Raw genomic sequence first — 26470 nt, 5'->3', positions numbered from 1 at the left:
ACTAGTTTGAATAAAGTAAATTTCCGAAAGTGCCAACCGGGAAGGAAAGGGCCCAAAGATTATTGCGTCTGCCAAGTAAAGAATGAAGATAGCAGGTTAGATTTTGGTCAACTTATGCACGAGTAATACCCACTATACGTATATATATATATATGTTACGCACCTCAGGTACAGGTGCCCCCCACCCAGAGAGCTCTTTAGGCAGACAAGGTAAACAAACAAGGAAAACAACGCCTTTCGTTGGAAACACATATTAATACATATTAATACATAAAAAAGGTATTCTATACAAAAAGAAAAAGAAATTTAATATATTTAAGATTAATAGAAATTGTTAGAAATATGAAATGATGCAAAGCGATAACTGTTGAAGCGAAGTTGAAAGATGGAAGAAAATTTAAATTTAAAACTTATATTAAATTGACCCAGGCTTTTGAAGGTGCGTATATCAGTGATGGTTTAAACCCGGATCTATCTAAGAAATACAGTTTGACATTAGCTGTAAAGGCCATGACGCAAAACGCTGCGCACGGATCCGGGAAGGGTAGAAACGATCCGTATCATCCCGAATCCGAAGACGGTCTAGGAACTACGAAGCTTCTTAGGTACAGCGGGGTGGTATCGGCGATTCATAAAGAACTTCGCCGAGATCTCGATACCGTTGACTGATGCCCTTAAGAAGAGAACGGGTAGATTTGTGTTGAGTGACGAGGCCATAGATGCCATAGAAAGCTTGAAGTTAGCACTCACCACTGCCCCGGTGTTAGTCCACGCGGATTTTCGAAGACCATTCCAATGCGACGCATCTCACTACGGAGTAGGAGCCGTGTTGTTCCAGCTAGACGACGAGCAACAAGAAAGGCCGATCGCATTCTTCTCGATCAAACTCAACAAGCACCAGATCAACTATTTGGTGACCGAGAAGGAATGCCTAGCCGCCAAACTGGCCATACATCGATTCCGACCGTACGTGGAGATGATACCGTTCACGGTAATCATCGATCATGCGAACCTGCAGTAGCTTCTAAGTCTCAAAGACTTGAGCGGGAGATTAGCCAGGTTATCCCTAGAGCTGCAAGCGTTCCCTTTCTCCATGCAGTACCGCAAGGGTGCCGACATCATCGTCGCAGACACGTTGTCCCAAAGCGTGGAAGAGGTCGAACTGACCCCGGAGGAACTATTGGGATATCAGATCACGGAGTTCGAGAGCACCGAATATCGAGAGCTGATAAAAGAGGTGATGAGCCAACAAGGGAAGTTGCCGGATCTTATAGGACCGTGAACGGGAGCTTGGAGGATGAGGTCGAAGGCACAAGTTGGAAGCTCTGGGTGCCGGAGTCGCTGACTGCAGGACTCATCTAACAAGCACACGCGTACGAGACGTCAGCTCATGGAGGCATGAGGAAAACGCTGCACGCGCTGCGCAGGCAATATTATTGGCCCAACATGGCCATACAAGTCAGGGACTCTGTACGGAAATACGATACATGCAAGGAGCCCAAGGCACAAAACTACCGGATGCAGGTCGGAATTGGGGAAGAAGTGTGCACCTACCGCCCCTTCCAAAAGCTATGAATATATCGACTTCTTGGGGAAGTATCCACGGTCGAAACGAGAGCATGCGTGGATATTCGTCGTCGTAGGCCACTTCTCGAAATTTACCTTCCTGAAGGCCATGAGGGAAGCCACCGCGGCGGATTTCGTGAACTTCCTAGTGCATGAGGTGTTCTTCAAATTTGGCGTGGCGGAAGTGATCCATTTGGATAATGGACGACAATTCGTGTCAAAGTCGTTCGATGCGATGGTCGCGTTTGGCATTACTCACCTGCGCACACCAGTGAATTCGCCTCAGAGCAACGCCGCCGAACGCGTGAACCGCATAGTGCTGTTTGCAATCAGAACCTACCTGGGTCAGGATCATCGGGATTGGGACGCGTACCTACCAGAGGTGGAAGTGGCGATCCGGAATGCGGTCCACAGCGCTACGGGAGTGACTCCGTTCTTCGCGGTCTTTGGACAGCAGATGTTCTGACCTTGTAGCAGCAGTTTTTCTGACCTTGACGCGAAGGACAACTGGCTGTAATCCGAAGCCAAGTCAAGGACCATCTGCACACCGCATATGAGCGAAATCGCCAACGATACGACCACCGCGCGCGCCAGCTCCATCTGGAACCGGGACAGGAAGTGTGGAGGCGCAACTTCGCACTAAGCAGCTTCGGCAAAGCCTTCAATGCTTAGTTCGCCCGGAAATTCTTGAAGAGCCGAGTTGTCCGAGCCGTGGGCAAAGCATCCAATACTAGGAAGAACACTAGACTACGTAGTATTTAAAAAATCAACGATATAATGAAAAAAAATATTCATCAAACAAATTCCCATAAATGGAATGGCACCAGATAGCTGAAAAAATAAAGCTGAATAGATCGAATTTCGACAAATCATATAAGTGCCTAAATAAGAGCGCAACAGTTGTTGCATTTGACGTTATGGGCAGCACCGAGGGTTTACTTAGTTGGTTGCGTGTGAAATTATCGGCCACGCCTATCGGCGTCTTTTTGTCATATTGTCAGAGTATGCGGGGTGAAGCTGGGCCCACGGCGGAGCCCAAATTTTGGAAGAGTGGCAATGCCAGACCTGCGATCCACGGTGCCAAAAGCGACGATTGCTATTGGCCGCCCGGTTCGCTCTTAAAGAAAATATGAGGAGAGTGGATCGCATGCCCTTGGATATGCCTTGGCCGTCATTTGGGCCATTGACCCAAAAAAAATTAAGCTGTGCAGATGGGCAGCAACGGTGCCCACCTCGCCAATGTATGCGTGTGACGAAATTCGGCACCGATGATGTTGCTGCCCAAATATACCGGGAGCTCGACTTTGTCAGCGGTCCACAGCGGACGTACCGGCTCGCAGTTAAAAATGTTTGAAGTCGGATATTTTTTTTGCCGCCCACGGAGCATGTGCATAACCAAAAAGAAAAAAAGAAAAAATCAAAGGGCATACATTTGTTCATGACGGGCTGTCTTTATTATTTAATTGCCAAGATAATTCCTTATGTGCTAACGTATTGCAAAAGAAATAGTGCACAAGAGCGATAATACACGAAACAATATTACACCAGAAACACACTGTCGTCATTTAAAACCACTATAAAAGCGATACACTATTAGAGCAGCCGCAGCCATTCGGTGGCACACCACGCTTGAATCCCGCGTCGGAGGACGCTGGCCAGATCAACCCAGGTATTCACGGGTCGGATTTTCAAAGCGCGGCCAAGTGTCGGCGTAAACCACGTGACGGAGAGACGAGCCATTATGGACGGGACTCATACGACGAAGAGGCGGCCCATATCATCCGAGTGAGTCTGTTTCATTTCGTGCCTCCTCGCCTGAGTAAACGGCAGAGTCAGACGCAGACTTCCCATTGTGCCCCCTGAAAGAGAACCAATTTTTTTTTTCTACTACTAGTTTGAATAAAGTAAATTTCCGAAAGTGCCACCCGGGAAGGAAAGGGCCCAAAGATTATTGCGTCTGCCAAGTAAAGAATGAAGATAGCAGGTTAGATTTTGGTCAACTTATGCACGAGTAATACCCACTATACGTATATATATATATATGTTACGCACCTCAGGTACAGGTGCCCCCCACCCAGAGAGCTCTTTAGGCAGACAAGGTAAACAAACAAGGAAAACAACGCCTTTCGTTGGAAACATATATTAATACATATTAATACATAAAAAAAGTATTCTATACAAAAAGAAAAAGAAATTTAATATATTTAAGATTAATAGAAATTGTTAGAAATATGAAATGATGCAAAGCGTTATAGATAACTGTTGAATCGAAGTTGAAAGATGGAAGAAAATTTAAATTTCAAACTTATATCCATTATTCTAAATATAAGAATATCGTATGCACCTGGCTTAAAACGCCGGAAATGTTCGCGAGTACGAAATTATCAATAACAGCTTGAAGATAACCTGGAGGGGAATAAGAAATAGGATTAAATGTTAATAACGATAAGAAATGCAACCAATTACATGCCGTATCTGAAGAGAGAAATGTCCGTCTAAATTTTCTTTGATGGGGAGAGTTGGCATTACAGCCGCCACAGGCTGATGGCCATCTAATGGCAAATGAGGGAGACGAGTGTAGGTGATCGTCTCATGGTAGGGCGGGTACGCTGGGTCCGAAACCAGGGCCCGATCTGGGAGAGTAAGGTGGATAAATAGTGTTTTTTGTTAATTTATATTGAGTGTCTCATCTTTGTTGTTTACATGTTCATAGTTGTTACAGCTGTTTATTTTGTTCATGAGTTAGAAGTTCCGATTGTTTGACGTTATCGATTTGTGATTCGCTTTGCATAGTGTTGTGTAAATCTGTTTTGCTACAGACGTGTAGCTTCGTTGTTATCGATTGTGCGGACTGCAGGCCAGGGATGGGACTACACCCAGAGAAACCGATGATCCAGCCGGCGTGGCCCACCGAGAAACAAGCAGTTCCGTAACACAGTTTTGCGACCAACCATTATTAAACACACTGAGATTCGTGTATTTTACAACATCTAAGCGAAAATCTGGTAAGCTTAAACAAAAAATACAATCTCCAGCTTTATTTACCATCGGCGTTAAAAACATTTGATTGTACAGTTTTTTAAATTAGCCTCGTCACTCTTACCAGAGTTCGATGGAAAGGCCAAAAACCTACAAAGTTTTTTGGATGCATTGAATCTAATAGATTCCTTTAAAGACACCCACGAATTAACTGCAGTAAGCATAATAAAGACTAAGCTGAAGGGCCACGCTATAGCCCATTCGTGCTCTGCAACGCCGTTCAACAACTTTGCAGGCTCATGGACAAGGTAATCCCGGCAAATCTGAGATCCAACGTGTTCGTATACCTACACGACTTGCTGATATTATCGGCAGATTAAAATACTTGCAATTGGTGGCCGAGTGTCTGAGGAACGCGAACCTCACCATAGGCACGGCGAAGTCAAAATTCTGCTTCCGCAACCTAAACTACCTGGGTTACATCATAGGCGGCGGGACGCTGCGCACGGATCCGGGAAGGGTAGAAACGATCCGTATCATCCCGAATCCGAAGACTGTCAAGGAACTACGAAGCTTCTTAGGTACAGTGGGGTGGTATCGACGATTCATAAAGAACTTCGCCGAAATCTCGATACCGTTGACTGATGCCCTTAAGAAGAGAACGGGTAGATTTGTGTTGAGTGACGAGGCCATAGATGCCATAGAAAGCTTGAAGTTAGCACTCACCACTGCCCCGGTGTTAGTCCACGCGGATTTTCGAAGACCATTCCAATGCGACGCATCTCACTACGGAGTAGGAGCCGTGTTGTTCCAGCTAGACGACGAGCAACAAGAAAGGCCGATCGCATTCTTCTCGATCAAACTCAACAAGCACCAGATCAACTATTTGGTGACCGAGAAGGAATGCCTAGCCGCCAAACTGGCCATACATCGATTCCGACCGTACGTGGAGATGATACCGTTCACGGTAATCATCGATCATGCGAACCTGCAGTAGCTTCTAAGTCTCAAAGACTTGAGCGGGAGATTAGCCAGGTTATCCCTAGAGCTGCAAGCGTTCCCTTTCTCCATGCAGTACCGCAAGGGTGCCGACATCATCGTCGCAGACACGTTGTCCCAAAGCGTGGAAGAGGTCGAACTGACCCCGGAGGATCTATTGGGATATCAGATCACGGAGTTCGAGAGCACCGAATATCGAGAGCTGATAAAAGAGGTGATGAGCCAACAAGGGAAGTTGCCGGATCTTATAGGACCGTGAACGGGAGCTTGGAGGATGAGGTCGAAGGCACAAGTTGGAAGCTCTGGGTGCCGGAGTCGCTGACTGCAGGACTCATCTAACAAGCACACGCGTACGAGACGTCAGCTCATGGAGGCATGAGGAAAACGCTGCACGCGCTGCGCAGGCAATATTATTGGCCCAACATGGCCATACAAGTCAGGGACTCTGTACGGAAATACGATACATGCAAGGAGCCCAAGGCACAAAACTACCGGATGCAGGTCGGAATTGGGGAAGAAGTGTGCACCTACCGCCCCTTCCAAAAGCTATGAATATATCGACTTCTTGGGGAAGTATCCACGGTCGAAACGAGAGCATGCGTGGATATTCGTCATCGTAGGCCACTTCTCGAAATTTACCTTCCTGAAGGCCATGAGGGAAGCCACCGCGGCGGATGTCGTGAACTTCCTAGTGCATGAGGTGTTCTTCAAATTTGGCGTGGCGGAAGTGATCCATTTGGATAATGGACGACAATTCGTGTCAAAGTCGTTCGATGCGATGGTCGCGTTTGGCATTACTCACCTGCGCACACCAGTGAATTCGCCTCAGAGCAACGCCGCCGAACGCGTGAACCGCATAGTGCTGTTTGCAATCAGAACCTACCTGGGTCAGGATCATCGGGATTGGGACGCGTACCTACCAGAGGTGGAAGTGGCGATCCGGAATGCGGTCCACAGCGCTACGGGAGTGACTCCGTTCTTCGCGGTCTTTGGACAGCAGATGTTCTGACCTTGTAGCAGCAGTATTTCTGACCTTGACGCGAAGGACAACTGGCTGTAATCCGAAGCCAAGTCAAGGACCATCTGCGCACCGCATATGAGCGAAATCGCCAACGATACGACCACCGCGCGCGCCAGCTCCATCTGGAACCGGGACAGGAAGTGTGGAGGCGCAACTTCGCACTAAGCAGCTTCGGCAAAGCCTTCAATGCTTAGTTCGCCCGGAAATTCTTGAAGAGCCGAGTTGTCCGAGCCGTGGGCAAAGCATCCAATACTAGGAAGAACACTAGACTACGTAGTATTTAAAAAATCAACGATATAATGAAAAAAATTATTCATCAAACAAATTCCCATAAATGGAATGGCACCAGATAGCTGAAAAAATAAAGCTGAATAGATCGAATTTCGACAAATCATATAAGTGCCTAAATAAGAGCGCAACAGTTGTTGCATTTGACGTTATGGGCAGCACCGAGGGTTTACTTAGTTGGTTGCGTGTGAAATTATCGGCCACGCCTATCGGCGTCTTTTTGTCATATTGTCAGAGTATGCGGGGTGAAGCTGGGCCCACGGCGGAGCCCAAATTTTGGAAGAGTGGCAATGCCAGACCTGCGATCCACGGTGCCAAAAGCGACGATTGCTATTGGCCGCCCGGTTCGCTCTTAAAGAAAATATGAGGAGAGTGGATCGCATGCCCTTGGATATGCCTTGGCCGTCATTTGGGCCATTGACCCAAAAAAAATTAAGCTGTGCAGATGGGCAGCAACGGTGCCCACCTCGCCAATGTATGCGTGTGACGAAATTCGGCACCGATGATGTTGCTGCCCAAATATACCGGGAGCTCGACTTTGTCAGCGGTCCACAGCGGACGTACCGGCTCGCAGTTAAAAATGTTTGAAGTCGGATATTTTTTTTGCCGCCCACGGAGCATGTGCATAACCAAAAAGAAAAAAAGAAAAAATCAAAGGGCATACATTTGTTCATGACGGGCTGTCTTTATTATTTAATTGCCAAGATAATTCCTTATGTGCTAACGTATTGCAAAAGAAATAGTGCACAAGAGCGATAATACACGAAACAATATTACACCAGAAACACACTGTCGTCATTTAAAACCACTATAAAAGCGATACACTATTAGAGCAGCCGCAGCCATTCGGTGGCACACCACGCTTGAATCCCGCGTCGGAGGACGCTGGCCAGATCAACCCAGGTATTCACGGGTCGGATTTTCAAAGCGCGGCCAAGTGTCGGCGTAAACCACGTGACGGAGAGACGAGCCATTATGGAAGGGACTCATACGACGAAGAGGCGGCCCATATCATCCGAGTGAGTCTGTTCCATTTCGTGCCTCCTCGCCTGAGTAAACGGCAGAGTCAGACGCAGACTTCCCATTGTGCCCCCTGAAAGAGAACCAATTTTTTTTTTCTACTACTAGTTTGAATAAAGTAAATTTCCGAAAGTGCCAGCCGGGAAGGAAAGGGCCCAAAGATTATTGCGTCTGCCAAGTAAAGAATGAAGATAACAGGTTAGATTTTGGTCAACTTATGCACGAGTAATACCCACTATACGTATATATATATATATGTTACGCACCTCAGGTACAGGTGCCCCCCACCCAGAGAGCTCTTTAGGCAGACAAGGTAAACAAACAAGGAAAACAACGCCTTTCGTTGGAAACACATATTAATACATATTAATACATAAAAAAGGTATTCTATACAAAAAGAAAAAGAAATTTAATATATTTAAGATTAATAGAAATTGTTAGAAATATGAAATGATGCAAAGCGTTATAGATAACTGTTGAATCGAAGTTGAAAGATGGAAGAAAATTTAAATTTAAAACTTATATCCATTATTCTAAATATAAGAATATCGTATGCACCTGGTTTAAAACGCCGGAAATGTTCGCGAGTACGAAATTATCAATAACAGCTTGAAGATAACCTGCAGGGGAATAAGAAATAGGATTAAATGTTAATAACGATAAGAAATGCAACCAATTACATGCCGTATCTGAAGAGAGAAATGTCCGTCTAAATTTTCTTTGATGGGGAGAGTTGGCATTACAGCCGCCACAGGCTGATGGCCATCTAATGGCAAATGAGGGAGACGAGTGTAGGTGATCGTCTCATGGTAGGGCGGGTACGCTGGGTCCGAAACCAGGGCCCGATCTGGAAGAGTAAGGTGGATAAATAGTGTTTTTTGTTAATTTATATTGAGTGTCTCATCTTTGTTGTTTACATGTTCATAGTTGTTACAGCTGTTTATTTTGTTCATGAGTTAGAAGTTCCGATTGTTTGACGTTATCGATTTGTGGTTCGCTTTGCATAGTGTTGTGTAAATCTGTTTTGCTACAGACGTGTAGCTTCGTTGTTATCGATTGTGCGGACTGCAGGCCAGGGATGGGACTACACCCAGAGAAACCGATGATCCAGCCGGCGTGGCCCACCGAGAAACAAGCAGTTCCGTAACACAGTTTTGCGACCAACCATTATTAAACACACTGAGATTCGTGTATTGTACAACATCTAAGCGAAAATCTGGTAAGCTTAAACAAAAAATACAATCTCCAGCTTTATTTACCATCGGCGTTAAAAACATTTGATAAGTCACTCTTGACAAACTCAAATGAAAACGACCAAATAGAAAACATCAAATTAGTAAACATGGCTCAAACAGTTGTACAGTTTTTTAAATTAGCCTCGTCACTCTTACCAGAGTTCGATGGGAAGGCCAAAAACCTACAAAGTTTTTTGGATGCATTGAATCTAATAGATTCCTTTAAAGACACCCACGAATTAACTGCAGTAAGCATAATAAAGACTAAGCTGAAGGGCCACGCTAGAAATTTGATAAGTAATGAGCAGACAATTCTTGCCATTATAAATCAATTATCCAAAGCAGTAAAAGGAGAATCTGTATACATTATATCTGCAAAACTTCTTAATCGGCAGCAATAGAGCAAAACGGCTTAACAATACACCCAAAATGTGGAAAAATTAACCCAGGCTTTTGAAAGTGCGTATATCAGTGATGGTTTAAACCCGGATCTATCTAAGAAATACAGTTTGACATTAGCTGTTAAGGCCATGACGCAAAATTGCGCAATTGAAAAAGTAAAACTGATCATGCAAGCAGGCACATTCAACACCATGAATGATGCCATTTCAAAATTTGTCAACAGTTGTATGGAAGCAACAGGCCAGGCAAATTCTGTATTGTACTTCAGTCAACGAGAATATGGAAATAATAGAGGAAACCGAGGTAATTATCATGGCAGACGTAATTATCAGAACAACGGTTCCAGAAACAATAACCAAGTTTATTACAGAAATTATAATAGGGCACAAGGCCAAAATAGAGGAAACTCTAGAGGCCGTGACAACTCGAAGCGAAGCCACAACAATTATGTCCGAGTTACTCAGACTAACTCGGAAAACCAACAAAACCCTTAAGATATGCAACAAGAAACACCAAGGTATTCACAGTCAATCTAAATCTCAGTATCTTCATTAAGATAAATAACGAAAAAACAGGTAAAGCATTTACCCTATTGCTAGATACTGATGCAGACATATCACTATTAAAAGAACATGTTGATACACTTGAAAACATTAATTTAAACATATCAACTCAAATATCTAGAATCGGGGAAGGTTCAGTTTTTTCAAAAGGCTTAGCATTCTTAGAATTATCTACCGGAAAATGTGTCATTCCACACGACTTTCACATAGTCGGACATGATTCTTCTTCAAAAAGTATAATTGCCAATTAAATTTCACCACTAACCATACAATGTATAGACATACCAAATGGCACTTTTAATCGAAACAAGAAAAATCGAAACGAGGCGACCCCAATGGTACCTGCGACCATTTTAGTGTGCCCAGACACTGCTGAGACTGCTGAGAGTGGCAGCCGAACGCCGGCCTCAAAAGTCGAACGTTCAGTATGAAGCTGCATCTCGCTCAGCGCATAATCTCGCGGTTGATGTGTTTTCTTAAAATATGTATGTATGCCATTTTTAAATCCTTACAGCCCAAAAACATATGTGTGTATGCATGTGCCTCGCTCATTGCTTTGCGCACTTGTGTCCATCTCTTTCTCCCTCACCGAGATCACAAACATTCCTTTGTTTGTGTTGTGTGGATGTGCGCACAAGTAGATCGCGGCATTTGTCGCCAGAGGTTATTTCTTCAATTGTGTGCCTTTTGTGCCTGTGGTAGCAATAGGCACTCACATTTAAATGCTCTATCATGTATTTCTTCGTCTAGTCATGCATGATGAGAAGAATTTGATCAAATTTTATTTAATACACAATTAATTGACCTAAACAAAATATTTATATTTATTTTCTGTTTTCTGTAGGGACCTATTTTGCTTAAAATACAAAAATATCTAAGTCGTATTTCTGCAAGGGTAATTCATCGTCGGCTTGTCGAAGAATTTAAGAAAAGACCAAAAATTGACGCACACTCTTTCAAGTAAGCAGTTGTGTGCAATTATTAAAGGGTTTGGCCTGTTTAGTGCAAAATTGATATTTTCCATGCTTGTTGTAGGGGTAAGGGTACCTGATCGCTGGCATGTGTGCATGATAACTTTTTGGGTCGGCCAACCACGCACAATAACACACTTTTCTATATGAATGGAAGCATTAATGCACTTGTGTGCGTGTTGGTTGCTTGTCTGCCTGCCCGATGCAAATTTGACAAAATTTGAAGTTTTTGGCATTTGTGAATTTCGAACTCTACACACACACATATACACACTCACAAATGTGTGCGAACGAGCTGATCTATGGTTTGTCGAGAGACAGAAATATTTTTATCAATGGGTGCGTAAATTTGGGCGACTGGCACGGTCTTTGTTTTTTTGGCATGCCTATATTTTACATGATTATGAGACTTACATTCGTGCTCCGCACGCGCTTCTGTTCTCTTTCACTTCTGCTCAGCTGCAAGCACAAAACGAAAATGAACCCCGACAAAAATGCAGCTTGTGCAACTGCGTGCGATCGACTTATCATGTAAAAACTAATTCTAACGGTGCACTTCCAGTGTAAGCAGCGATGGCTGCTTACAGAAAAAATGCGAGACCCAGTAGGACTTAGTCAACAGCTATTTTCACTTCGCCCCGTAACACTAGGAATGTTCCGCGACGCCGCCAAGTACGTGAAGTGCTGCGAAATCTGTCAAAAATTCAAGAGCGAGCAACTTAAACCCTGGGACAAGAGCAGATTGATTAAAGGAAATCTTTTATATCGTCCATAGCAATCTCCAGCGCGCGCCAAAGGACCAGGGCAGACACTATAACCTGCGGAGACGAGAGTGGCGGCCTTCGTTGGATTCGTTGGTACAGTTAAGGGTGCGCCAACTATCCAACGCCGCTGAGGGTTTCGCTGAGAAGCTGGCACCCAAGTTTGACGGCCCTTATAGGGTCGTCAAATTCATATCCCTTAATATTGTGCGCCTAGTGTGGCCAGGCGAACCAAAGAAGAGGGTGGCCAGTATCTCGCAGCTGAAACCATTTTGCCAAGAGATGACCGAAGACGGAGAGGAACTGGACCCAATGGATGTGAAATAAGAGCGTACACAGAAGACCTTACTGAATAGCCATAGAATAAGTTAAGAATATAATTGTTTAGTTGGCTGGCTCAAGGTCCGGGTTTGTCTTAATAAAACAATAAAAACAATTTTATTGATTTCCAATATATTTCGGTTGCGCTTCGGTAAGCCGTCTTCAGGGAAATTATTTTACACTACTGCGCTTTTTGACGTGAAGATTTAAACTGGATAGAGTAGGTTCCATATATTGTGAGCTGCACTGCTAGGGCAGGAAATAACATAAGCAACAAATAGGCAATATGTTAGTTGAAGACCCAGAAGTCGTCGGCATGAACGCCGCCGAGGAAGCGACGGTATCGGCGTCGAAGTAAGGGAGTGGTTCATAATTATAATTATAGGGTATAAGCATTGTATAGTATATAAGCATTGTATTAGTAACAAGAACAGTTAAGGCAAGGTGCTGATGTATTGAAGCTAATTAAGGGCAATGAGCTCAGTTTGAATTAAGTTTAAATTTAACCAGCGGCCGTCGCAGGTACCGTGTGTTGCTGATCTGATGCTCAACACCGCCTTCGAGAGCGCAACTGCCATTTGGTGGCAAAGAGCGAAAGCTCCGAGGCGAAGTTGCGAAAGCTTGCGGCGAAGTTGAACGGCCGCGGCGAACGCATGGCTTGTTAGCGAGCATGCCGGCACTTGTGGAAAGACCATCAGGGTGAGTAGACGTGCAGCGAAATGAAGTGTGAGTGACGAAGATAAAAAGTTCAGCGGAGCGCTATTAATAAATAAAAGAAACGGGCAGCAGATCCCCCAACGGCAAGGATCCACGCTCGACAGTTCAGGCCGTCCAAGAAGCTGTCAGGCCAGAGAGGCCAGCAGGTCACCCCAAAGGCCCGATTTTGGCTCAGCGTGGCACGTCAGTCATATCAGCGACGCACGTACGCCATATCAGCTGCGCAGATCAGCCATACCCTCGGCGCACTTATCCCCAGTGCTATCAATGAGGATTGGTTAAGAAGCGGCCACTGGCGAAGCGCACATCATCCGAGTGAGTCTATTCCATGTTGTCCTTCCTCGCCCCGAGTAGCAGACAGAGTCAGACGCAGACTCTTGTTCGAGACCCCTGACTGAAAAAAGATTTTTGCATTTGTTAAGTTTCGTTTTTTATGTTAATTATATACACGTACTTACGCCAAATTTCTTTTAAGAAAAACTTCCTAGAGTGCGAACAGTGAAAGAAAGACCAAATAGATTATTGCGTCTGCCAAATAAATAAAAACAAAAAATTAGATTTTTGTTAACATGTGCACGAACGATAACCACCTATTTGTATATATATGTACAGAATACACATTATGATTGCCCTTACCGCTCTTTAGAAAGGTAAGGTATAATCAGCGCTTTGAAACATATATAACATCTCTCTTTGTGGCACATATATACGCACATTTATTTCAGTGGGTACTTGTTCCCCCATTGGTGCAATAATTACCTTGTATTGATATCATTTGCCTTTGTTTTATTTTCTTTGCGACTGGCAATAACTTTGGCTGGTGTTTTCGTCCTCTGTTCAGTATAAAGTTGTACAAAAAATGTGTTATGTAAACAAATTAAAATTTTAGAAATTAATATCAATTATGTTTATTATAAGATGATGCAAAGTATAATACGATCCTGTTGAAGTGCGAGCAATGTCAGCCTGCCGAAATTATTAATAACAGAGTGGAGATATCCTGTAAAAAGATAGTAGAAAAAGCGGTGAGGTGCATTGTTAATAATTATAAGATGAAGCAAATAATTATACGCACCTGTTAAGTGAGAGAAATGGCAGCTTGCACGAAATCACAAAGGCAGAGTGAGGATGTGCTGTAAAAATAAATAAGAAAACAATTATACGCCCAGACTGAAGGAAAACAATGTTCGGCTGTATACCAGCTCACCATTGATGGTGAGAGGTGGCATGACAGCTGACAATCTAATGGCTAAAATAAGGGAGATGAGATCGGGTGATCGCCTCATGTAGAGCGGGTATACTGGTTCCAGAACCGGGACCCTATCTGGAAAGGTTAAGTGGATTGGTAGTGATATATTTTTTTTTTGGGAGTTTATATTAGCGTCTCACCTTTGTTGTCGTTGCAGCTGTTTATGTTGCTCATTTCATTGTAGCTTTGTTGATATCGATCATGATGACTGCGGGCCAGAGATGGGACTACAACCAGAGAACCGATAAACAAGCCGGCCCAAAGAGAAAAAAGCAGTTCCGTAAGTAACTTGACCATTTAATAAATAAATATAAGATTAATCGGGAGAGAGTTTTCAGTTGAAAGTGCTTGAAGTGTATTCCTCTGCTCCAAGATTTTAATACATTTTTGCGCTATAATCCTGCTTTTTATTTCCAAATTTTGCGTTTTTATAAATTGTACAAAGTGTTATTGCCTGTTTTGATTCTTTTGTTAATGTGTTAATAAGCAAATTTAATATCTCCACCCCTCGCGATATAGAATCATTGAAAATTAATATTTCTTATGATTTGTTCACAGTCATTTTTGGTACATACATTCTCCGAGATGGCCAATCCTGACGCTTACACGACCTCGTGTATGCATTCAGCAATTCGCGTTGACAGGCACTGCTCAGGTGTTACATAAACAATGCTCAAGGTTAAATTTTGCAAAAAATTTAAAATGGATGAATATTTTGAAACGCACCAAGTCTACCTTACTCAGAATGGTTTTGCTAGTGCAAGCTTATGCGTCTGTTTCAACGCTACAATCTTTTTTAACGTCCTCACTGGTACTACCATTTGTGCCTGCTTCAACGCCACAATCTTTATTAGCACCCTCACTGGTACTACAATTTGCGTATGTTTTAACGCCACCACACCTCTCTGTACCACTTCTGGTACCACCATTTGCGTCTGTTTCAACGAGACCACTCATCACCACTGTCTTGACCGGTAATGCTCTCAAACATTCATGTGAGTATTTAAAAGTCCGTTTACTGTTTAATGATTTCAAACCAAATCGATCTCCATCCAATAGTTCTATTATGACAAACAGTCCTTTCAATTTAGGATCTACTATGGTTTGATTCCTCTCTCCACACTTCAGTAGAACATAATCACCCACTTTATGCTTTACAATTTTCGCTTTGGTTTTGTCGATTTTTTTTGTCATAGTGCGCATTCCTTATCATGTTGTTTTTAGCTTGTGACCTTGGATCTAGTAAATGTTCATCTTTTTCATTGACAATATTTGACAACATCCCTAAAGGCCTTACATCTTTTCCTATTAGAAGTTGTAGTGGACACGATTTGGTAACACGATTGGATGTGCAATTTATTGCCAATTGAACCTCTTAATGCCTCTTGCCATGAAAGTTGACCTGTGTTTACAGATGTTAGCAAACATTTGAGTGTGCCTCATCACACGCTCAACCTGCCTATTCGCGCGACTAGCTCCTATGCCAACACGCCACAACACATCGGCCCTGATCAGCTATAATACGGCTTGGCACACCGAACAAAGATATAACTGCCTTAACTGACTGTATACCACTTTTAGTAAAATACACGTACTTTGTAAACGCATCTATAAGAACAATGACTAATTGCCTTTGGTCGCATTTGCCACTTAATTTTTCAGTGATGTCTAAATGAATTGTGTGCTATGGTATTTCAACTTTGGGTAACGGATGTATTTCTTGTTGAATTTTCCCGGAAGGTGGTTTCGATAGTTTACACGTTATGCAATTGTTAATGAATTTTCTGACATATTTTGCCATTCCGTCAAAGCAATAGCAACTATACACCTTATCGAGGGTCTTTTCCGAACCAAGTTGCATTATAGCCTCGTGAATATGATTAATAGCGGCCCATCTATATGCCTTCGGAACTACTGGTAACCATCGGGTTCGATGAATTTTACGATAAAGTTAGCCTTATCTCAATTTATATGTATTTTCAATATTTTCGTAAGTTTTATTGTTTTGTAATTTAAATATTAAAGCTTATATTTCGGGGTCTCGTTACTGTTCAGGTATAAGCCAGGTGTCACCAAGTCAGTTAAGTTTACTCGTTTTTCAGTGGTTTTATATACGAGCTGAGGCTTCTCTGAAATTGGGGTTCGAGAAAAGAAATCTACGTGCGCCATGCATTTTCCCTCCTATAAACAATATCAAACTCAAAAGATCGCAAATACAACCCCCATCGATATACTGTGAGGCGGCCACTAAGGTAGCCACCCCACAGTTCATAATTATCATCAAAGGTTATAAGCATTGTATTAGTAATAAGAACAGTTATCGGCAAGGTGCCGATGTATTGAAGCTAGTTAAGGGCAAGGAGCTCAGATAGAATTAAGTTTGAATTCAACGCCCGGCCGTCACAACAACCGTGCGTTGCTGATCTGTTGCTCAACACCGCCTTCGAAAGCGCAACTTCCATTTGGTGGCAAAGAGCGAAAGCTCCGAGACGAAGTTGCGAAAACTTGCGGCGAAGCTAAGCGAGCGAGCATGCCGGCACTTGTGAAAAGACCATCAGGGTGAGTAAACGTGCAGCGAAGAGAAGTGAGAGTGACGAAGTGCAAAAAGTGCCGCAGGGCCTTAATTCAGGAAACACAGTAGGGCAGTAGTTAATGAACAACTGAATAAAGTGAGTATAAGGAAAACGATGAAGGAAATTGCTGGTCCTTGTATTCTTGGGTGGTCGTATTTGTGCTAACATCGGGAATAGTCGATATTTACCCTAACCTAGAGTAGTAGCATGTGGTGCGAGGCTACGGCCCGATAGCATAGTTGGTGCGAGTGTAGTTGAAATGTGGCTAATGCACAATAGTGTAGTTGGAATGTGGCTACGACCCGGTAGAGTAGCTGGTACAAGGCTACGGCCCGGTACAGTTGGGGATACGTGGCTGCGGCCCGGTAGAGTAGTTGTAAACATAGAGAGAGAGGTATAGTTTGGTCGGTATATTCGCTACCGCTGTGGACAGGAGGATCCCCGCACTGCCGACAACGACCCCTGCGGAAGTGGCCCACCAAATGATGGTAGATGAGCTGATCCAGGCAGGTGCCATCGAGCCGTCGCGTAGTCAGCACAGCCCCCCAATTGTCCTAGTAATGAAGAAGACTGGCGAGTGGCGCATGCGCATGGACTACCGGCAGCTCAATGCGCATTACGTTCCGGATGCTTATCCCGTTTCCCGGATCAACCACATCCTAGAGCGGATGTTTCACACCCGGTTCATCTCCACTCTGGCCTTGAAGGATGGGTACTGCCAAATACCAATGGCAGCATGTGCAATTTTTCAACGAGCCTTAGGCACAGTAATAGGACCAGAGATGGAGTCTCATGCGTTTGCCTACCTAGACGATATCGTGGTAATAGGGGTATCGAGTGAAGAACATGTTGAGAATTTAAGGGGACTGTTTCGTCGGTTGAGGGCAGCTAATCTCAGGCTGAATAGAAATAAGTGCATCTTCTTCCGGGAAAGGTTGGTCTACCTTGGGCATGTCATATGCGAGGAAGAAATACGTACCGATCCAGAGAAGGTAGAGGCGATACTTAACCTGAGGGCCCCGACAAATTGTTGGGAGTTGCGGTTATGTCTAGGGATGACGTCATGGTACAGGCACTTCGTTCCCAACTTCGCGATTCAGGTACAGCCGCTCACAACGCTCTTAAAGAAGGGTTGGATATGGGTATGGGAACAAGAACAGGAAGAGCCATTGCATCAATTGAAGGATAGCTTGACGACTGCCCCTGTGTTGGCTTGTCCTGATTTTTCTGCCAAAATCGTCTTGCGCACTGAAGTGAGCGTGTACGGCCTCGGCGCAGTGCTGGCACAGACGCTTGAAGGACAGGAGCGAGTGATAGCGTACACGAGCCGAAAGTTACTAAAAGCGGAAGTGAACTATTCCGCCACCGAGAAGGAGTGCTTAGCAATCGTATGGTCGATCCGGAAGCTGAGTTGCTACCTAGAGGGGTACCATTTCGACGTGATAACGGATCATCAAGACATCCTCTAGAGACCTGTCAACAAGCAGTGGTAGCCGAGTCACCCTGCAAGTGGGTCGCGGGTATGCGTACATGAATCGCCGAGCAGCCGGCCCAGTTCTCGGACTACATAGAAGAGAATGGGCAACTGTATAGGGACACCGACGGATGACGAGGAATTCATTCCTTGGAAGCTATGTGTGTCTAGTGATCAGTGACAGAGGGTATTGCAGGAATGCCACAATGCTCCCACGGCCGTGTCAAGATTGGCCCACAGAAACGACTGGCTAGGTATGTTTCGCGACGCCGCCAAGTACGTGAAGTGCTGCGAAATCTGTCAAAAATTCAAGACCGAGCAATTTAAACCCTAGGACAAGGGCAGATTGCTTAAAGGAAATCTTTTATATCGTCCACAGCAATCTCCAGCGCGCGCCAAACGACCAGGGCAGACACTATAACCTGCGGAGACGAGAGTGGCGGCCTTCGTTGGATTCGTTGGTACAGTTAAGGGTGCGCCAACTATCCAACGCCGCTGAGGGTTTCGCTGAGAAGCTGGCACCCAAGTTTGACGGCCCTTATAGGGTCGTCAAATTCATATCCCTTAATATTGTGCGCCAAGTGTGGCCAGGCGAACCAAAGAAGAGGGTGGCCAGTATCTCGCAGCTGAAACCACTTTGCCAAGAGATGACCGAAGACGGAGAGGAACCGGACCCAATGGATGTGAAACAAGAGCGTGCACAGCAGACCCTACTGAATAGCCATAGAATAAGTTAAGAATATAATTGTTTAGTTGGCTGGCTCAAGGTCCGGGTTTGTCTTAATAAAACAATAAAAACAATTTTATTGATTTCCAATATATTTCGGTTGCGCTTCGGTAAGCCGTCTTCAGGGAAATTATTTTACACGTCTGCGCTTTATGACGTGAAGATTTAAACTGGATTGAGAAGGCTCCATATATTGTGAGCTGCACTGCTAGGGCAGGAAATAACATAAGCAACAAATAGGCGATATGTTAGTTGAAGACCCAGAAGTCGTTGCCATAAACGCCGCCGAGGAAGCGACGGTATCGTCGACGAAGTAAGGGAGTGGTTCATAATTATAATTATAGGGTATAAGCATTGTATAGTATATAAGCATTGTATTAATAACAAGAACAGTTAAGGCAAGGTGCTGATGTATTGAAGCTAATGAGCTCAGTTTGAATTAAGTTTAAATTTAAGCACCGGCCGTCGCAGGTACCGTATGTTGCTGATCTGATGCTCAACACCGCCTTCGAGAGCGCAACTGCCATTTGGTGGCGAAGAGCGAAAGCTCCGAGGCAAAGTTGCGAAAGCTTGCGGTGAAGTTGAGCGGCCGCGGCGAACGTATGGCTCGTTAGCGAGCATGCCGGCACTTGTGGAAAGACCATCAGGGTGAGTAAACGTGCAGCGAAGAGAAGTGTGAGTGACGAAGAGTAAAAAGTGCAGCGGAGCGCTAGGGCTCCAAGACAGTGCGGCGCGGCAGGGCCTTAATTCAGGAAATACAGTAGGGCAGTAGTTAATGAACAACTGAATAAAGTGAATATAAGGAAAACAATGAAGGAAATTGCTGGTCCTTGTATTTTCGGGTGGTCATATTTGTGCTAACATCGGGAATAGCCGATATTCACCCTAACCTAGAATAAAAGCATGTGGTGCGAGGCTACGGCCCGATAGCATAGTTGGTGCGAGCCCACGACCCGGCAGTGAATTTGGTGCGAGGCTACGGCCCGACAGTGTAGTTGAAATGTGGCTAATGCACAATAGTGTAGTTGGAATGTGGCTGCGGCCCGGTAGAGTAGTTGTAAACATAGAGAGAGAGGTATAGTTTGGTCGGTATATTCGCTATCGCTGTGGACAGGAGGATCCCCGCCCTGCCGACAACGACCCCTGCGGAAGTGGCCCACCAAATGATGGTAGATGAGCTGATCCAGGCAGGTGCCATCGAGCCGTCTCGTAGTCCGCACAGCCCCCCAATTGTCCTAGTAATGAAGAAGACTGGCGAGTAGCGCATGCGCATGGACTACCGGCAGCTCAATGCGCATTACGTTCCGGATGCTTATCCCGTTCCCCGGATCAACCACATCCTAGAGCGGATGTTTCACACCCGGTTCATCTCCACTCTGGCCTTGAAGGATGGGTACTGGCAAATACCAATGGCAGCATGTGCAATTTTCAACGAGCCTTAGGCACAGTAATAGGACCAGAGATGGAGTCTCATGCGTTTGCCTACCTAGACGATATCGTGGTAATAGGGGTATCGAGTGAAGAACATGTTGAGAATTTAAGGGGACTGTTTCGTCGGTTGAGGGCAGCTAATCTCAGGCTGAATAGAAATAAGTGCATCTTCTTCCGGGAAAGGTTGGTCTACCTTGGGCATGTCATATGCGAGGAAGAAATACGTACCGATCCAGAGAAAGTAGAGGCGATACTTAACCTGAGGGCCCCGACAAATTGTTGGGAGTTGCGGTTATGTCTAGGGATGACGTCATGGTACAGGCACTTCGTTCCCAACTTCGCGATTCAGGTACAGCCGCTCACAACGCTCTTAAAGAAGGGTTGGATATGGGTATGGGAACAAGAACAGGAAGAGCCATTGCATCAATTGAAGGATAGCTTGACGACTGCCCCTGTGTTGGCTTGTCCTGATTTTTCTGCCAAAATCGTCTTGCGGACTGAAGTGAGCGTGTACGGCCTCGGCGCAGTGCTGGCACAGACGCTTGAAGGACAGGAGCGAGTGATAGCGTACACGAGCCGAAAGTTACTAAAAGCGGAAGTGAACTATTCCGCCACCGAGAAGGAGTGCTTAGCAATCGTATGGTCGATCCGGAAGCTGAGTTGCTACCTAGAGGGGTACCATTTCGACGTGATAACGGATCATCAAGACATCCTCTAGAGACCTGTCAACAAGCAGTGGTAGCCGAGTCACCCTGCAAGTGGGTCGCGGGTATGCGTACATGAATCGCCGAGCAGCCGGCCCAGTTCTCGGACTACATAGAAGAGAATGGGCAACTGTATAGGGACACCGACGGATGACGAGGAATTCATTCCTTGGAAGCTATGTGTGTCTAGTGATCAGTGACAGAGGGTATTGCAGGAATGCAATATTGCACAATGCTCCCACGGCCGTGTCGAGATTGGTCCGCAGAAACGACTGGCTAGGTATGTTTCGCGACGCCGCCAAGTACGTGAAGTGCTGCGAAATCTGTCAAAAATTCAAGACCGAGCAATTTAAACCCTAGGACAAGGGCAGATTGCTTAAAGGAAATCTTTTATATCGTCCACAGCAATCTTCAGCGCGCGCCAAACGACCAGGGCAGACACTATAACCTGCGGAGACGAGAGTGGCGGCCTTCGTTGGATTCGTTGGTAAAGTTAAGGGTGCGCCAACTATCCAACGCCGCTGAGGGTTTCGCTGAGAAGCTGGCACCCAAGTTTGACGGCCCTTATAGGGTCGTCAAATTCATATCCCTTAATATTGTGCGCCTAGTGTGGCCAGGCGAACCAAAGAAGAGGGTGGCCAGTATCTCGCAGCTGAAACCATTTTGCCAAGAGATGACCGAAGACGGAGAGGAACCGGACCCAATGGATGTGAAACAAGAGCGTGCACAGCAGACCCTACTGAATAGCCACAGAATAAGTAAAGAATATAATTGTTTAGTTGGCTGGCTCAAGGTCCGGGTTTGTCTTAATAAAACAATAAAAACAATTTTATTGATTTCCAATATATTTCGGTTGCGCTTCGGTAAGCCGTCTTCAGGGAAATTATTTTACACGTCTGCGCTTTATGACGTGAAGATTTAAACTGGATAGAGAAGGCTCCATATATTGTGAGCTGCACTGCTAGGGCAGGAAATAACATAAGCAACAAATAGGCGATATGGTAGTTGAAGACCCAGAAGTCGTCGCCATGAACGCCGCCGAGGAAGCGACGGTATCGTCGACGAAGTAAGGGAGTGGTTCATAATTATAATTATAGGGTATAAGCATTGTATAGTATATAAGCATTGTATTAATAACAAGAACAGTTAAGGCAAGGTGCTGATGTATTGAAGCTAATTAAGGGCAATGAGCTCAGTTTGAATTAAGCATAAATTTAACCATCGGCCGTCGCAGGTACCGTGTGTTGCTGATCTGATGCTCAACACCGCCTTCGAGAGCGCAACTGCCATTTGGTGGCGAAGAGCGAAAGCTCCGAGGCGAAGTTGCGAAAGCTTGCGGCGAAGTTGAGCGACCGCGGCGAACGTATGGCTCGTTAGCGAGCATGCCGGCACTTGTGGAAAGACCATCAGGGTGAGTAAACGTGCAGCGAAGAGAAGTGTGAGTGACGAAGAGTAAAAAGTGCAGCGGAGCGCTAGGGCTCCAAGACAGTGCGGCGCGGCAGGGCCTTAAAATATCAGGAAATACAGTAGGGCAGTAGTTAATGAACAACTGAATAAAGTGAATATAAGGAAAACGATGAAGGAAATTGCTGGTCCTTGTATTTTCGGGTGGTCATATTTGTGCTAACATCGGGAATAGCCGATATTCACCCTAACCTAGAATAAAAGCATGTGGTGCGAGGCTACGGCCCGGCAGTGAGTTTGGTGAGAGGCAACGGTCCGATACTGTAGTTGGAACGTAGCTACGACCCGATAGTGTAGTAGGAACGTGGCTACAACCCGGTAGAGTAGGTGGTACGAAGCTACGGCCCGTAGAGAAGGTGGTACGAGGCTGCGGGCCGGTAGAGTAGTTGTAAATGCTATACTCATTAGATCATATTCCAAATATTTGTCCATAACTATGTAAAAAAATATTTCCAAAACAAAATCATTAATAATTACATTAAGCAAAATTTGCGATGAGCTACAAACGAAATCGGTTCCAATGTCGTTAAGGCTTACAAAGTTATGCAATCGTTTTCCAGAACATTTTCCAGCTTCCTTTATGAGTGAACACTCGGCTCCAGAGTGAAATCAAAAATCAACAGACTCACCAGCATGGATAAGTATACCTTTTGGTTCCATTACCGAGCACATTTCCATACGCTTCACTGTGTTCTGAGCAGTCGAAGGGCACACAGTGGAAACATGTCCGACCTTCCCACACTTATAGCAAGTTACAAGTCCACTTTTGCTCTTTTGGTCGCATCCAACAGCTACCAGATTGTCCACCGCTTGATGATTTGAATTCACGATCTTTCTTCTGACGGCAGTCGGCATTTTTATGCCCGTCCCTTCCGCAGTAGTGGCAGATGATGTGTGAGTATTTCTGTTTCTTTTTTTTAGGCCCCATAGTGTACCCTGCATTCATTGTTTCTTGGCGCTGCCCTATTTCATACACTTTCAACTGTCGCTGAAACTCGCTCTTGACTTAATATTTGTTGTACACTTTAACTGCTTCAGCCTGTTGTCTATGTGTGCAGCATGCGCGAGAACAACCGCACCCAAGTTTGACGGCCCTTATAGGGTCGTCAAATTCATATCCCTTAATATTGTGCGCCTAGTGTGGCCAGGCGAACCAAAGAAGAGGGTGGCCAGTATCTCGCAGCTGAAACCATTTTGCCAAGAGATGACCGAAGACGGAGAGGAACCGGACCCAATGGATGTGAAACAAGAGCGTGCACAGCAGACCCTACTGAATAGCCACAGAATAAGTAAAGAATATAATTGTTTAGTTGGCTGGCTCAAGGTCCGGGTTTGTCTTAATAAAACAATAAAAACAATTTTATTGATTTCCAATATATTTCGGTTGCGCTTCGGTAAGCCGTCTTCAGAGAAATTATTTTACACGTCTGCGCTTTATGACGTGAAGATTTAAACTGGATAGAGAAGGCTTCATATATTGTGAGCTGCACTGCTAGGGCAGGAAATAACATAAGCAACAAATAGGCGATATGGTAGTTGAAGACCCAGAAGTCGTCGCCATGAACGCCGCCGAGGAAGCGACGGTATCGTCGACGAAGTAAGGGAGTGGTTCATAATTATAATTATAGGGTATAAGCATTGTATAGTATATAAGCATTGTATTAATAACAAGAACAGTTAAGGCAAGGTGCTGATGTATTGAAGCTAATTAAGGGCAATGAGCTCAGTTTGAATTAAGTTTAAATTTAACCACCGGCCGTCGCAGGTACCGTGTGTTGCTGATCTGATGCTCAACACCGCCTTCGAGAGCGCAACTGCCATTTGGTGGCGAAGAGCGAAAGCTCCGAGGCGAAGTTGCGAAAGCTTGCGGCGAAGTTGAGCGACCGCGGCGAACGTATGGCTCGTTAGCGAGCATGCCGGCACTTGTGGAAAGACCATCAGGGTGAGTAAACGTGCAGCGAAGAGAAGTGTGAGTGACGAAGAGTAAAAAGTGCAGCGGAGCGCTAGGGCTCCAAGACAGTGCGGCGCGGCAGGGCCTTAATTCAGGAAATACAGTAGGGCAGTAGTTAATGAACAACTGAATAAAGTGAATATAAGGAAAACGATGAAGGAAATTGCTGGTCCTTGTATTTTCGGGTGGTCATATTTGTGCTAACATCGGGAATAGCCGATATTCACCCTAACCTAGAATAAAAGCATGTGGTGCGAGGCTACGGCCCGGCAGTGAGTTTGGTGAGAGGCAACGGTCCGATACTGTAGTTGGAACGTAGCTACGACCCGATAGTGTAGTAGGAACGTGGCTACAACCCGGTAGAGTAGGTGGTACGAAGCTACGGCCCGTAGAGAAGGTGGTACGAGGCTGCGGGCCGGTAGAGTAGTTGTAAATGCTATACTCATTAGATCATATTCCAAATATTTGTCCATAACTATGTAAAAAAATATTTCCAAAACGAAATCATTATTAATTACATTAAGCAAAATTTGCGATGAGCTACAAACGAAATCGGTTCCAATGTCGTTAAGGCTTACAAAGTTATGCAATCGTTTTCCAGAACATTTTCCAGCTTCCTTTATGAGTGAACACTCGGCTCCAGAGTGAAATCAAAAATCAACAGACTCACCAGCATGGATAAGTATACCTTTTGGTTCCATTACCGAGCACATTTCCATACGCTTCACTGTGTTCTGAGCAGTCGAAGGGCACACAGTGGAAACATGTCCGACCTTCCCACACTTATAGCAAGTTACAAGTCCACTTTTGCTCTTTTGGTCGCATCCAACAGCTACCAGATTGTCCACCGCTTGATGATTTGAATTCACGATCTTTCTTCTGACGGCAGTCGGCATTTTTATGCCCGTCCCTTCCGCAGTAGTGGCAGATGATGTGTGAGTATTTCTGTTTCTTTTTTTTAGGCCCCATAGTGTACCCTGCATTCATTGTTTCTTGGCGCTGCCCTATTTCATACACTTTCAACTGTCGCTGAAACTCGCTCTTGACTTAATATTTGTTGTACACTTTAACTGCTTCAGCCTGTTGTCTATGTGTGCAGCATGCGCGAGAACAACCGCACCCAAGTTTGACGGCCCTTATAGGGTCGTCAAATTCATATCCCTTAATATTGTGCGCCTAGTGTGGCCAGGCGAACCAAAGAAGAGGGTGGCCAGTATCTCGCAGCTGAAACCATTTTGCCAAGAGATGACCGAAGACGGAGAGGAACCGGACCCAATGGATGTGAAACAAGAGCGTGCACAGCAGACCCTACTGAATAGCCACAGAATAAGTAAAGAATATAATTGTTTAGTTGGCTGGCTCAAGGTCCGGGTTTGTCTTAATAAAACAATAAAAACAATTTTATTGATTTCCAATATATTTCGGTTGCGCTTCGGTAAGCCGTCTTCAGAGAAATTATTTTACACGTCTGCGCTTTATGACGTGAAGGTTTAAACTGGATAGAGAAGGCTTCATATATTGTGAGCTGCACTGCTAGGGCAGGAAATAACATAAGCAACAAATAGGCGATATGGTAGTTGAAGACCCAGAAGTCGTCGCCATGAACGCCGCCGAGGAAGCGACGGTATCGTCGACGAAGTAAGGGAATGGTTCATAATTATAATTATAGGGTATAAGCATTGTATAGTATATAAGCATTGTATTAATAACAAGAACAGTTAAGGCAAGGTGCTGATGTATTGAAGCTAATTAAGGGCAATGAGCTCAGTTTGAATTAAGCTTAAATTTAACCACCGGCCGTCGCAGGTACCGTGTGTTGCTGATCTGATGCTCAACACCGCCTTCGAGAGCGCAACTGCCATTTGGTGGCGAAGAGCGAAAGCTCCGAGGCGAAGTTGCGAAAGCTTGCGGCGAAGTTGAGCGGCCGCGGCGAACGTATGGCTCGTTAGCGAGCATGCCGGCACTTGTGGAAAGACCATCAGGGTGAGTAAACGTGCAGCGAAGAGAAGTATGAGTGACGAAGAGTAAAAAGTGCAGCGGAGCGCTAGGGCTCC

At 45.0% G+C, this 26470-nt stretch overlaps 2 protein-coding genes and 2 long non-coding RNA genes across 12 annotated transcripts; 1 reads left to right on the top strand and 3 right to left on the bottom strand.

Moving 5' to 3' along the window:
- Window positions 1-3875: 3875 nt before the first annotated feature.
- LOC116652362 (uncharacterized) lies at window positions 3876-4366 on the bottom strand. 2 transcript variants are annotated; one of them, XR_004305366.2, is made up of 3 exons: window positions 4270-4365; window positions 4033-4199; window positions 3876-3972 (listed from the first exon to the last, which is right to left on the bottom strand). It is a non-coding gene; the product is annotated as an uncharacterized lncRNA (long non-coding RNA). The 2 variants fall into 2 exon arrangements; XR_011417143.1 differs by having other exon boundaries at window positions 3898-3972; window positions 4037-4199; window positions 4270-4366.
- Window positions 4367-7511: 3145 nt separating this feature from the next.
- Window positions 7512-8943, bottom strand: LOC116652348 (uncharacterized). Of its 4 annotated transcripts, none has more exons than XR_011417147.1 (5): window positions 8791-8943; window positions 8558-8720; window positions 8432-8493; window positions 8140-8260; window positions 7512-8044 (listed from the first exon to the last, which is right to left on the bottom strand). It is a non-coding gene; the product is annotated as an uncharacterized lncRNA (long non-coding RNA). The 4 variants fall into 4 exon arrangements; XR_004305340.2 differs by having other exon boundaries at window positions 7513-8044; window positions 8554-8720; window positions 8791-8941; XR_011417146.1 differs by lacking the exon at window positions 8140-8260 and having other exon boundaries at window positions 7514-8044; window positions 8791-8937.
- Window positions 8944-8965: 22 nt separating this feature from the next.
- Window positions 8966-12132, top strand: LOC116652346 (uncharacterized). 3 transcript variants are annotated; one of them, XR_011417145.1, is made up of 4 exons: window positions 9037-9092; window positions 9504-9813; window positions 9881-10027; window positions 11820-11902. XR_011417145.1 is itself a non-coding variant. In XM_070210842.1 (3 exons), exons 2-3 carry the CDS (start codon window positions 10008-10010, stop codon window positions 12130-12132), a joined length of 333 nt encoding a protein of 110 aa, XP_070066943.1. In that variant the 5' UTR covers window positions 8982-9092; window positions 9504-10007. The 3 variants fall into 3 exon arrangements, 1 of the variants encoding a protein (XP_070066943.1); XM_070210842.1 differs by having other exon boundaries at window positions 8982-9092; window positions 9504-10027; window positions 11820-12132; XR_004305337.2 differs by lacking the exons at window positions 9504-9813; window positions 9881-10027 and having other exon boundaries at window positions 8966-9092.
- Window positions 12133-12249: 117 nt separating this feature from the next.
- On the bottom strand, window positions 12250-16054 carry LOC116652347 (uncharacterized). 3 transcript variants are annotated; one of them, XM_070210841.1, is made up of 6 exons: window positions 14233-16042; window positions 14051-14167; window positions 13919-13976; window positions 13603-13843; window positions 13298-13371; window positions 12250-13237 (listed from the first exon to the last, which is right to left on the bottom strand). In XM_070210841.1, the coding sequence occupies exons 1-4, from the start codon at window positions 14387-14389 to the stop codon at window positions 13822-13824; spliced, it is 354 nt and encodes a 117-aa protein (XP_070066942.1). In that variant the 5' UTR covers window positions 14390-16042; the 3' UTR covers window positions 12250-13237; window positions 13298-13371; window positions 13603-13821. The 3 variants fall into 3 exon arrangements, 2 of the variants coding, with proteins under 2 accessions (XP_070066942.1, XP_032296706.1); XM_032440815.2 differs by having other exon boundaries at window positions 13302-13371; XR_004305338.2 differs by lacking the exon at window positions 14051-14167 and having other exon boundaries at window positions 12253-13237; window positions 13302-13371; window positions 14233-16054.
- Between the last annotated feature and the right edge of the window lie 10416 nt (window positions 16055-26470).

This window comes from Drosophila virilis, unplaced genomic scaffold (assembly GCF_030788295.1).
Source record: "Drosophila virilis strain 15010-1051.87 unplaced genomic scaffold, Dvir_AGI_RSII-ME tig00001170, whole genome shotgun sequence".
Taxonomy (NCBI): Eukaryota; Metazoa; Arthropoda; class Insecta; order Diptera; family Drosophilidae; genus Drosophila; species Drosophila virilis.
Note: the sequence above shows the minus strand (reverse complement) of the source record. Positions and strands in the feature narration are given on the sequence as shown.